Source organism: Tachypleus tridentatus, chromosome 1 (assembly GCF_004210375.1).
Source record: "Tachypleus tridentatus isolate NWPU-2018 chromosome 1, ASM421037v1, whole genome shotgun sequence".
Lineage (NCBI taxonomy): Eukaryota > Metazoa > Arthropoda > Merostomata > Xiphosura > Limulidae > Tachypleus > Tachypleus tridentatus.
The window spans coordinates 66,195,656-66,208,899 of NC_134825.1; the positions used below are offsets into that span (position 1 = coordinate 66,195,656).

At 32.3% G+C, this 13,244-nt stretch overlaps 1 protein-coding gene across 4 annotated transcripts in view; it reads left to right on the plus strand.

The window, feature by feature from the left end:
- Positions 1–13,244, plus strand: part of LOC143250836 (uncharacterized) — a 71,801-nt gene that overhangs the window by 24,418 nt on the left and 34,139 nt on the right. For 3 of the 4 annotated variants that reach the window (XM_076501932.1, XM_076501920.1, XM_076501913.1), the window contains 8 exons: positions 2,411–2,572; positions 3,134–3,227; positions 3,850–3,913; positions 4,527–4,603; positions 4,830–5,101; positions 7,577–7,634; positions 8,991–9,205; positions 12,053–12,261. In XM_076501932.1, coding sequence (XP_076358047.1) covers positions 2,411–2,572; positions 3,134–3,227; positions 3,850–3,913; positions 4,527–4,603; positions 4,830–5,101; positions 7,577–7,634; positions 8,991–9,205; positions 12,053–12,261 — 1,151 coding nt within the window. The remainder of the gene's footprint in view (positions 1–2,410; positions 2,573–3,133; positions 3,228–3,849; positions 3,914–4,526; positions 4,604–4,829; positions 5,102–7,576; positions 7,635–8,990; positions 9,206–12,052; positions 12,262–13,244) is intronic. The other variant, XM_076501941.1, reaches the window with a different exon arrangement.

Consider the following 13,244-nt stretch of genomic DNA (forward strand, 5'->3'; position numbering starts at 1 on the left):
GTGCAGAGTTATTCTTCAGGTTAAAAATTACATGCCAGATAACTTCATAAATTATCACTAAAATGAGACGTCCTTACGTTAGAACTATTACATGACTTTATGAATTATCACTGACATGAGATGTCCTTACGTTAGAACTATTATATGACTTCATGAATTATCACTGACATGAGATGTCCTTACGTTAGAACTATTATATGACTTCATGAATTATCACTGACATGAGATGTCCTTACGTTAGAACTATTACATGACTACATGAATTATCACTGACATGAGATGTCCTTACGTTAGAACTATTATATGACTTCATGAATTATCACTGACATGAGATGTCCTTATGTTAGAACTATTACATGACTTCATGAATTATCACTGACATGAGATGTCCTTACGTTAGAACTATTATATGACTTTATGAATTATCACTGACATGAGATGTCCTTACGTTAGAACTATTAAATGTGTCTACTGTGTATTGAACAGAAAATTCAACACTGTGTAGTATTGTTTACTTAAAACATTGGTTTTCAACTACGTAGGGACGACTGTCATTAAGGCAATTTAGAATGATGCATTTATTCCATTACCTTCATTACATAAATAAGCAGATCGTAAACAAATGAAGTGTTTGTTTGTTTTGGAATTTCGCACAAAGCTACTCGAGGGCTATCTGTGCTAGCCGTCCCTAATTTAGCAGTGTAAGACTAGAGGGAAGGCAGCTAGTCATCACCACCCACCGCCAACTCTTGGGCTACTCTTTTACCAACGAATAGTGGGATTGACCGTCATATTATAACGCTCCCACGGCTGAGAGGGCGAGCATGTTTGGCGCGACGCGGGCGCGAACCCGCGACCCTCGGATTACGAGTCACACGCCTTACGCGCTAGGCCATGCCAGGCCCCTAGACAAATGAAAGCTAATAACGTAGTAAGCCAAACAGCAGTGTCAACGAAATTAAACTGATAAGATATCAACATAATTTTCAAATAGTTTAATACATCCTTTTGTCTAAATCTGACTATGGGTAGTTAGTTAAAAATTATGTGTGCATATATATATGTATACACATTAATATATCTAATGTTACGAAATACATTAGTTGTCCATAAATTATTAAAATCGCTATAAAATAAAAATGAACTTGAAAACTAAACATAAACGTGCCTCTTGGTGGTTCAACTGTAAGTGCTTTTAACGACACCTGTGGTGAATAAAGCACATATAGTCCATTGTGTAGCTTACGCGCTAGGCCATGCCAGGCCCCTAGACAAATGAAAGCTAATAACGTAGTAAGCCAAACAGCAGTGTCAACGAAATTAAACTGATAAGATATCAACATAATTTTCAAATAGTTTAATACATCCTTTTGTCTAAATCTGACTATGGGTAGTTAGTTAAAAATTATGTGTGCATATATATATGAAAACACATTAATATATCTAATGTTACGAAATACATTAGTTGTCCATAAATTATTAAAATCGCTATAAAATAAAAATGAACTTGAAAACTAAACATAAACGTGCCTCTTGGTGGTTCAACTGTAAGTGCTTTTAACGACACCTGTGGTGAATAAAGCACATATAGTCCATTGTGTAGCTTTGCGCTTAACAAACAAATAACTAACTTAATTAAAGAATTTTAAAGCATATTTATAAAATCTTGTAAGCTTCACTAAGAAAGATAAAATTCACAAGAATTTACTTATTTTAAAATAACCAAGACTCGAACATTCTCGAACTTTGGTATAACAAAACGTATGTGATAATTCGTGTCAAAATTTCTCAGCTCTTTATCCTTTGAAAAAAAAAAAGGTTTTAAAGCCACAGAATAATACTTTGTCAGTTTCATTTACAAGGAAAAACAAATCTACAAGGAAGAAAATATTTGAATTAATTAAAACAGTTCACAAGGAAAGAAAACATTTATGAGCTGGGGAGGAACAATTTCCTGGGAGTTCGTACGTAATGTTGGTGAAAAGTTATTTGTAGTTTTCATCAATAACTTTGAGATGCGAATCTTCATAAGTTGTACATTTTTAGAATTACATTTATAAAATCTTTTTACCATAAACAATACCTTTTCTGTAAATTTCACAATTACGACTATATGATTTTACTTTACTAATTTTAAATATACAAATGGTTACTGTTTTTATACACAAACGTTACTGAATAGTGTGTCTGACATATTGTAATAGAATATTATTTCATACTTGTATTAAAAGCTTTTAAAAATATGAAATAAATCAATTTTATTTCAACACGAGATGTCATCTTTTAAGACATTTGATATTTGTAAGTTCTGTGAATCATTTAGCTTTAAAAATCTGTTCTAACAAGTACATGATTTCTCTGAACCGTCATGATAAAGTTAAAACAGACGGATATTCGTAATTATGTACAGGAGCCAACATCGGGCGTTGACTCCGGTGCTGCCCTCTCTCTTATGTCTATTTTGAAGAACTACGCACGAAAAGAGCATAAAACTTTTGTTGTTACATTCTATCAGCCGTCAAGCCAGATTTTCCACATGTTTGATCGTCTGCTTTTATTAACTGACGGTCAAGTAAGTTTCATCACTTAAGTGTTCATAAAATTATTCAGTTATGCTAAATTTCAGTACCTTTCATTTATCACCCGAATAAATCCTTATTCTGTATAAACTAAGAGTTTTTATTGCACTGTTAAGGTCATTATTATTATGCTTAACATTGAAATTTAACAATTTTTTAAACTTCTTACTTTCTTCTTTTTCTCCCAAAAATAAGATTATTTTTAAGTTTTACGTCTATTGCTTTTCATTACAATAAGGTAATTTTTAAACTTTTACACGTATTTCATATCAAAATAATATTATTTTTCAGTTTTACGATTTTCTTTATCACGTAACGTTTTGTTTTCTTACCGTTATTCTTGTATATTTCATTTATGACGAATATATAGTAAGATACCATAATACGAGATGATGTCACATTAATACGGTTTCCGAATGAAACATACGTTGAGGTTTGTCCCACCAATTAAAATCACACAAACGTGACTACTTTTCTAGAAATGATTTAGGCTTTTAGTGTTTAATTATGAGACACTTGTTATACTTTATGTTAATTTACCAATATGTTGTTAGGTCGCTTTCTTTGGACCTACACGAGGGATTTTCGAGTTTTTCTGTCACGTTGGATTACACATGAATCCTCATTATAACCCTGCAGACTTTATCAGTGAGAATTGTTTTTTTCTATCTCTCTTTTGCAAAATTATGATGAGATTGGGTATTTTAAATTGACGAGGGTTAAGATTTCAGATTTGTTTTATTTAGAAATGACGTCTCTAGTTATATTTACCGTTGCTTCTAAAAACCGACAATATGGCGATAAAGCGCTTCAAACAAACAGACTAAACCTGTTTCATCATATGCAAGTTGTCTGCAAAAAGAATTTGTAAGTCGATTTTTTTTAATCAATAGATAATTTGTTCAACCATATTCTAGATATTTTATTTATGGGCATTGAAGGTAGTTTAAGTGTACAGAACTTTCCAAAATTAATGTAAAATCAATGAATAATGCTTAAATATCTTGACTTAAAATCACTTGAGAGAATGATAACCGTTAGAACTGCCCCAGAATGTCTTGCTGGTTAGTTTGTGTATTTACATAAAGTTTGAATAATTGCTGATTAAAATGTCTGAGTTATACTTTCTATTTGGACATCGATGACACAATCAGGATTTGAAATTACATATTTTTAATGTTGTTAACATATAAAGTATAAAACTATTTATCAAGTTTTCGTTTCTAACATGTCAGTTTCTAAAGTCTTTCCAAATTCTCTTACTGTGCAGTTGAACAAGTAAAGAAAAGCCCGGAAATACGAAAGAAGCTTATAAAAGCTGCCCCAAACTTCAGGTAGACGTTTTCTGAAAATACTGAAAGATGCATATGTTACTTTATGCTGTGTATTAAATATTTTGCAACAGCAGTAAAGAAATTTAGTTTAGCTATAATTGAACACATTATGAAAATTAAGAAAACGAGATAAAAAGCGTTTGGTACCATTTTGTTTACCTTTCAGTCAATGTTTTTTTTTTAATATTTTGTTAAGGCTACAGTTTTCTTTTTGCAGAACGCGCTAGCCTACTCTGACGATTGGTTTAACTAACAGCAGTGTAAACTTCAACTATAATTAATCAAACAAAAACTCGCACATCTTTTGTCTTGTTACTGAAGTTGTTAAATATCATGTGTTTTATTCTCCATTAAACTGTAATTGTTTTAACAAAAAGCCAACCATTTTAAGTCTAGTTATATAAATAATATAATCATTTCTTTATAATTATTATGTAAACTTGTTTATCCATGTCGGTCTAAACACTAAAGTTTTTAAGTTTTCATTTATTTTATTTTAGTTTTTCTGTGGTCATAAGATTTAATTTTCTCTTATATCTTCATTTTAACTATTAAAGTCAGTTTTTGAGTTTTCTAAATTAGAGTATCACATTCATTCTATTTTGTGGGGCAGTGAGCTGAAGGAAATTCGCGGTACTATTGAAAGGACTTCCTCTCTGTCTGGTCTGCCCCTTTTGACAGATCCTATAGGTGAGATTAGATAAACGTTTAACATCATAATGTTTGTAAAAGTATTACATTGAAAAATATAATAACATTATATTATAACAAACCGTATTTCATATTATAATTGTATTTCATTGGACTAGAAAAGTAGTGATATTGACGTGTATTACTGCTCGTATAACATTTATGAAATAAAGCTTCTACGACACTTATCAACAAATAACAAGTTCCTCTATAAATACAAAAATAGAGGATATTGGAGATTCTGGAGTATCTTCTTCGTCCGACGCTTACAGCTCTGTTTTTAGCAGCGAAGTTTACCTTCCTGAAGAGGTCGAGACGTGGCCTACGTGTTTCTGGACTCAACTAAAAGTGTTGTCTCGAAGGAAGTTTCAAGAAGCTCAAGGCCGAATGCTCTCTAACCTGAACTGGATACAAACCATTGGAGTGGGACTTGTGAGTGGGCTTCTGTGGTTTCAAATGGAAAGAACGGAAACTAACCTCTCTGATATTCAAGGATGGGTAGGCTTTGGTTTTTTACCTCATTATAATTGAGAAAACCTGGGAAGTTATTTTTTGTTCCTACTTCAGTCATTTTCATTTAGAAAGATCCCGATATGAAACAAAAAATACCACAACATTAGAATTACCAACCTTATTTAATATATATTGATCTCAAGTAATGAGAAATGAAGATATAGTTTGTTTATTTGTTTCATTTTCTAAACTAACCAGTGAAAATGTTCTTAATGTTTACGTTTGGATGTAACACATAAATATAACATAACAGTTCATTTTTTTTTATTGCGATTTCAGGGGATAATAAATATTTCCGAATTAATTCGAAACTTTCCATTCCTATTGTTATGTATTACAGTTTATCTTGGATGAGTCTCCATTTTATTAGGATATGATACATACGTTACGTATTACAATTTCAAATAACCGGAAACTTGAATTTAGAAGTTAATTAAATATTAATATGTATCAATTTTATGATATTTTTCAACAGCATTGATAAACACTATTTTCATTCTTAACTTAAATATATTTAATATACAAACAACAATATATTTCACAATAGCTGTTATTAAAAAAATAATTGTTATAAATGATGATTTATACACAACAGTTTACAAACTTACAGATAATACTGAGTCTTATATTCGGTCTAAAACTCAATATTTTATCGACGATCCAGATACACAACGAACAAATTAATTCTGAGTTCATATTGTTACACCTTGCCTAAGCTAGCTAGTTTGGCTGCCCTTACGTCGTTGGCTTTTTACCAATTAAGATATTTAATGTTCTCGTAGAAATACTAACGTCCGAAGTTAATTTACTGTAGTTGAACGGTTTGGAATGTTCGAAATATGTAAACGTTCCTGGTCAAATTCTGTAATTTTCTTATTAATAAGCGTTAATCACAATTATAGCTTCTGAGGCTAAAAGTATACTGACTGTAGCTGACTAATAATAATAAGTCTCTCGGCTATTTACTTTTATATACCAATCACACGAGAATCTCGAGCTTTCTTGCTTTCGAGAATCAAATTTAGAGAACAAGCTGGAATTGCGCAATATACATTCGACAATATACGTCACGTGCATCAAACTAAGTACACGTATATATTAAAATAAATGTATAACAGTAAATCCGTTACACTGTGTTTGTTTACCGAACTTCCTTAGCATGTTGCTTCCCATATAACATAGACGTGTTACTGAAATCTGATAGAGACAATGAATTCAGATTAAAAGGAAGGCTAGTGTAAAACACTTGTGCTACTGACATCGTTTAGTGACACTACATTCACACTAAAAGGAAGACTAATGTAAAATTATTGTGCTTCTGATATCTTACAAAGACACTAAATTCACTGTAAAGGAAGACAAGTGTAACATTATTTTCTTTTTATATATTAACTAGTTTTGTCTAACTTTTTCTGAACATTGAAAATCTTCAAAGTGATGTTAAGACATGAAAATAGCAAATTAAGCATCTGAGATGATTAAACATCTCTTCAAATGATAGTAACCCTAGAAACAAGTCCCATACAGATCTTAAACCCTAACTTTTCTTATTCAAATATATTCAATCTCTTGAGAGTTTATGCATGTAAGTAACACATATATCTATCGTATAATACAGCTCTAATTCCCTTACTCAAAACATAACAAAGATTTCTACAACTACGAACTCTATTCTTTCATTAACCCAGCAGCATCTTAATTTTTTACACGTTTATAACATACAGAACCATTTTTTAAAAGTTCGTATGCTTCTTAAGCGTAAATCCTAAGATTTATTTTATATTTATTTATTATTTTATTTATTATAAGTGCTATTTAAACGTATGTTTTACAAACTTTATAGGCCACAAGTCATTCTTAGGCCGTTTGTCATTCCCAAAACACTTTTCATTACTAGGCCACCCATAATTCATATACCACTTGACATTCCTGGACTACCTCTCGTTCCTATGCTATTTGACATTTCGTGGTACCTATCATGTTTGTGCTGTGTGTGTCTTATTGTATGCACACGCTAATTTTATAAACAATAGTGAATATGATTCATCAGTATTAGCCCGCTGATTTAGTTGTTTTATAGGATAGTAGGGATATAATGGTAAAAGACATAATTATTTTTAAATTTGTTTAACGCAAAATGCGGTTTATTACGAAACATTTTTAGAAACATAAATAAAATAACGACCTATATCTCCAGAATTTTAATTCTATTAGCTCAATATTTCGCTGTTACAATTTCATTAAGAAGTATAGTTTACCTATCAGTTCACTAATCCAGTTGAATTTAAATTAGTGGATTAGTGAACTGGTAAGAAATCAATAGCTTCTGACGACACTGTGATGGCGAAATATTGAGCTGTTATAGTTACATTCTGGAGATATAGGTCGTTATTTTATTTATGTTTAATGATAAAAGACATAAAGTTTCGAGTTTGATTGTATATTATTCATTATGTCTAGATGTTCTTTACTACAACCTATTGGATGCTATTTGCTCTATTTGGAGCTCTTACTTCATGTGAGTATATATTTGTTTTATTTAGTTTTAGCAATAAAAGTTTCCAATATTAATCATAGATTATTTATATTTCTTCAACGTTTTTATTTTTATATTGAGAATACTTCATAGCCAAATAAACGGCACTCCGTTGAACTATATGTAACAAAATAACAACCGGAGAATAAGTTAAATAAAATGTTTACTTTTAATCAACTTAATCTAAACACTGCGAGCACCTTATTTTATAAATTAATTATTTATAAAAAACTAAGGTTATTAATTGGGTTATAGAAATTATATCTAATTTTCAACCAGACTTCAAGAAGCGTTTAACTCAGGAAAGTTACCTCAATCAGTCGCGTTTTTAAACTGGTGATCAGTTATTAGGTACTAGATAAAGAAATAACACTTTACGAACATCAACAGTTTGATTGCTACTTGTGGACGTGGTTAAAAGTTGTATCTTAAAATACTCTGTTGATTAATAGTTAAGAATTAATTAAAAGAATAATCGTATTTTATAAACCCTTTAAAGCATGGATAATCAGATCCTATTGGTAGCGTCGAAAATTCTGTTAATTAACCGTGAGAAAGTATTCATCGAAATATGTGGAACGTTCTAATAGAGATTTTATACATCTATTGATACTTTAAGAAGCCCCTCGCTAGTACAGCGATATGTCTTCGAAGTTACAACGCTAAAATCAGGGGTTCGATTCCCCTCTGTGGGCTCAGTAGATAGCCCAGTGTGGCTTTGCTAAAAAAGAAATCACAAACACATACTTTAGGAAATTATTTCAGAGTATTTTAAAGCTATTATGGCTTCTTTAAATGTTAATGAGACACAAACTAGTTTAATCTCGATGGATAATGTTTAATAATTCAATATATATACGGATTAACTATTAAATAATTTATTTAAAGTAATAAAAAGTAATAATTGTACAAAAACTGAAAGTCGCTGTGGCCCTCTCTCTGAGTTTCAAGCTAATAACTAACACACTTTAGGTTGAATTATGAAAAGCGGCTTAATGAAGTTGCAAAAAAATATCTTAAGTAGAAGCTTTTCCTAAACTATTTCTACCAACTGGATAACGAGATTTAGTTGATTTCATTTATATTATTAATTTTAATAGTCCTAGCTATTTCACTAATTTTATAATATTAACAACAATATATGAAGGAACAATTATATCACAGAGATAAAGGTAAAGTTAATATTTTCAAAGGAGCCTTATGCTACAAAGTAATGTTCTACAGAACTTTGATGAAATTATTTAAAATGTGAGTGTGTAATTTTGATGTTAGAAGGTTCAAATTAATTTCCACAGCATTTTATTTGGTGGGTGTAAAATTATTCTTATTTTCTCGCAGTTCCGCTTGAAAGGAAAGTGATGAACAAAGAAAGGGAGTCTCATACCTACAAACTGTCGGCTTATTGCTTGGCTAAAATGATTGGGGAATTTCCTCTCACTGTTATTCTTCCGTCAGTGTTCCATTTCATCTCCTATTCGATGTTAGGGTTACACGATCCTCAGACTTTCTTGTGCCTGTGGGGATTTCTGTTTCTCAATACTGTCGTTGCTCAGGTAGGAACAAAACGTTTACTGTGTTTCTGGTGTTTTTTTGTTTTTTTTTCTCAACACTATTATAGTCCAGGTTAGAAAATTAATCTTATTTCGCGTGTGGCGCTTATTTATTTTATACACTATTGTTCTAAGAGTGTGCAAACATATCTCCGTTTTTACGGTGCCTTTTCCATCTCATGATGGGCCAGGTGGTTAAGGCGCTTAACTCGCAGTCTGAGGGGCGCAGGTCCGAATCCCCGTTTCATCAAATATGCCCTTTTAGTAGTGAGATGGTTATAATGTAACAGTTATTTCCACTATTTGTTGGTAAAAGAGTAGTCTCAAGAGTTGGCGGTGGGTAGTAATGATTATCTGCTTCTCCTCTAAGCTTTCATTGCTAAATTAGGGACGGTTATTGCAGCTAGCCTTCGTGATTAACTACAACCATATCATTACTCAGGTGAGAAAAGAGATTTTTTGAGGCCCGGCATGGCCAGTTGGGTTATGGCACTCGACTTGTAATCCGAGGGTTGCGGGTTCAAATCCCAGTCACACCAAACATGCTCGCCCTTTCAGCCGTGGGGGCGTTATAATGTTACGGGCAATCCCACTATTCGTTGGTAAAAGAGTAGCCCAAGAGTTGGTGGTGGGTGGAGATGACTAGCTGCCTTCCCTCTAGTCTTCTGCTAAATTAGGGAAGGCTAGCACACATAGCCCTTGAGTAGCTTTGCAAGACATTCAAAACAAACGATAGTTTTTTTTTTTGTGTTTGTAGTACATTTTCCGTTTCAACTATACTTCTTAAAATACGGATTTTCCTGTATTTATGGCTTTTTTTTCTTCTTCACAAAGCTGTTATTTCTCAGTTGCGGGAAACAGAGAAATGTGAAAACACATTTAATCAAATTGTTATATATTTGCGAAGGTTTCGCTTGGATATTTTTACAAGTTCATTTTTCAGTGAACATGATTTCGTGTAAATCTATAAAATGTTTCTCGTAGAAAACTGAGAATCATCAAAGCAACTATTAATATGCAGAACTTATTTTTAGATGCGTATTAACACCTCATGTTATGTAACCTTTCTACTGAAGTAATGGAATTTTATCCTATTTTACCGTTTTCGTCTGGAAATTTTGGAAGCAATTATACATATTTTCAACCTGCGTATAAGTTTTTTCTCTAAATATATTCACCTGTATCAACATACTTATTGATCAATCATTTGTACAGGAAAGACAGAAATGTATATCCTATTATAACAAGTGCTTATTATTTCACTTATTAAATACAAGTCTCACATTGTTTTACTTATTTAGAAAATGCCCAGTTTTCTGTTTTTATTCTGAGTCCAAAATACTGATAACATTAATTTTTCAGAGGTTAGAACTTTCTTCTCCTGCTTCACTGAGCCATGGGGACGTTGTAATGTGACGGTCAATTCTACTATTAATTTGTAAAAGAGTAGCCCAAGAGTTGGCAGTGGGTGGTGATGACTAGATGCATTCTTTCCAGTCTTACACTGCTAAATTGGGGACGGCTAGCACAGATAGTCCTCGCGTAGCTTTGTGCGAAATTGCAAACAAACCAAACCTTTTTGACTATGCTGTTTATTGTTGCTTCGGACACTTGGATGGCTTTTGCCTCTGATCTTGATTTTAGTGAATTTCCATATGTTATAAGATGATACCGCACGTTATTTATCAGTGTTGGTGCAGTTTTTCGCAGATCTATTTCTGGATAGTCTTGGTATCTCAAGTTGATCCATATTCCTTTATTTTCCAATAACATTCAGTACAAAGTATTTCTATGGATATTTGGTGTCGCAAAGGACTGCTACATGTCACTCTGAATCACATTTCCTAAGAAACACTAAATAATGATTAAATGTAGGTCTGATACATTCTATTCTACAGCGGCTTGATATCCGCTGTGATTTCCATGTGACATTTTGGTTTGGATATTCAAAATCGTTTCAATATAATGTACTCAATTTGTATTTGTTTTTTTTTAAACCGTTCTTGCACACCCACCCTTGAAAAAGGTGAACATTTAAATCCGCCCTTTATCTTTCATGAAATTATCGATTCCTCTCTTAAACTACAATAAAGCAATAACTCTGTTAGAAAAGTAAATTGTTTAATTGAATCTAAACCTTCTTTTTGAAATATTAAATGTGTCCTCTAATTGTATAATCTAAGAACAGAACACAAGAACAATCGTTTGAATAATCTGATTAACGTTCAACTGATAAAACGTTATTTTATCTTGATAAAATAAGAAAATCTCTTAGAAAAGTCTATTCGCATTAAACAACTTATAACCAGGAATTTCAATTTTTTATCAATATTATCGAAATCTTTGTTTTTGTTTTTTAATTTCGCGCAAAGCTACACGAAAGATAGCTAGTCATCACCACCCACCGCCAACTCTTGGGCCACTCTTTTATCAACGAATAGTGGAATTAACCGTCCCATTATAACGCTCCCACGGCTGAAAAGGTGAGCATGTTTGGTGCAACGGGGATTCGAACCCGCGACCCACAGATTACGAGTCGAACGCCTTAACCCGCTTGGCCATGCCGGACCTTATCCAAATGTAACCAAGTATGGATAATTCCCATTATGTTATCATCTAAAGAGTCGAGTTGCGAACATTCCTATAAGAATCTTAACAAATTCAATGAGATTTATCTGTAATCCCTATAGTTTTAATACCGTTAATGATATATTACAAAAAAATCTGAGTTTATTTTCATTTAGCATTTACAGTTCTAGTTCCAATAACAGAATATAATTCCGCGAATTTGCACGTTGTCTACCAGAGACTGAGGACTGTACATAATGCTTGTATTTTGTTTCCTTCCAGAGCGTAGGGATCCTTGTGGGAGCGCTGTGTGTTGATCTTGAAGTGTCAGTCACTGTATCGGCTCTGTATTCTTTATCAACCATTTTGTTTGGTGGTTTCTATGCAAAGACTATTCCTTCCTGGTTACTATGGTTGAAGTATTTCTCTATCCTTCATTATGCTGTTAATAACATGCAGATAGTAGAGTTTGGTGGAGGTTCATCTATACGGTAGGTTTCCGATTACTAATATCTTTTGTATTTCAATTACATTAAGTATAACATGCATATTTACCAATAATTACCGTGTTTTTCGATGTATTGGACGCACCTCTGTTTTCAAGGCTATCTTCAGGGGAAAAAAACTATTTTTCACAGTTATCACTTATTTATTTGTTCAACATCAGCATAATCTTTTATTATTCTTTAGAATACTTCAAAAGTAGTGTTCATAATAAAATAAAATACGGTTGTTTCATATATTTACATCAAAACATTGTTGATTCATTACAAAAACTCAAAATCTTCATTTGCATAACTGAAAACACGTTCTGAAAGTTCACTCTCACTTATCCTCAAACAATATCATCTTTGGTGCCATGAAGGCAATTGCTCACATCACATTTTTTGAACTACCTTTATTACAGTTTCCACACTTTGGGGAAGAAAAAAAAAGAAGGGAAGTGTAAAGGTTGATCGCGCTAGATTCTAGTCCTTGCTGTATGTACAAGATATGATATGCTAGGGGAGGTATAAACTTTTTCACCTTCAGTGTATAGGACGCAGGGGGGGGGAGATCGAGAACCCCTTTTTTTTTTTGGAAAAAGTGCGTCTTATACACCGAAAAATACGAAATATGAAAAATAATTATCATTAAAGGTGGAATAGCTTCTTTGTTTTTTATGAATATATATATATATTAGTATTTGCATTCGCTTTTAAGAATTACAGTGAAGCACTTGTATGGATCTCACTTGACGTTGATACACTGACTTGCATTATGGGTCAAGTTTAGTGCTAATAAAAGGGTTGAATAAACTGTGGCAAAGTGTGCAGCCCAATGATGTTTACCTGTTTAGTTAAATATTCATAGAAATATTATGTAAAATCATTTGCAGCTTAACCAATTAACATTCTTTTAACAGATAATATCTAAAATTCAGGGTTTGATCCCTTTGGTGAATACAGCGTAGGTAACTCAGAGTTCAGTGTCG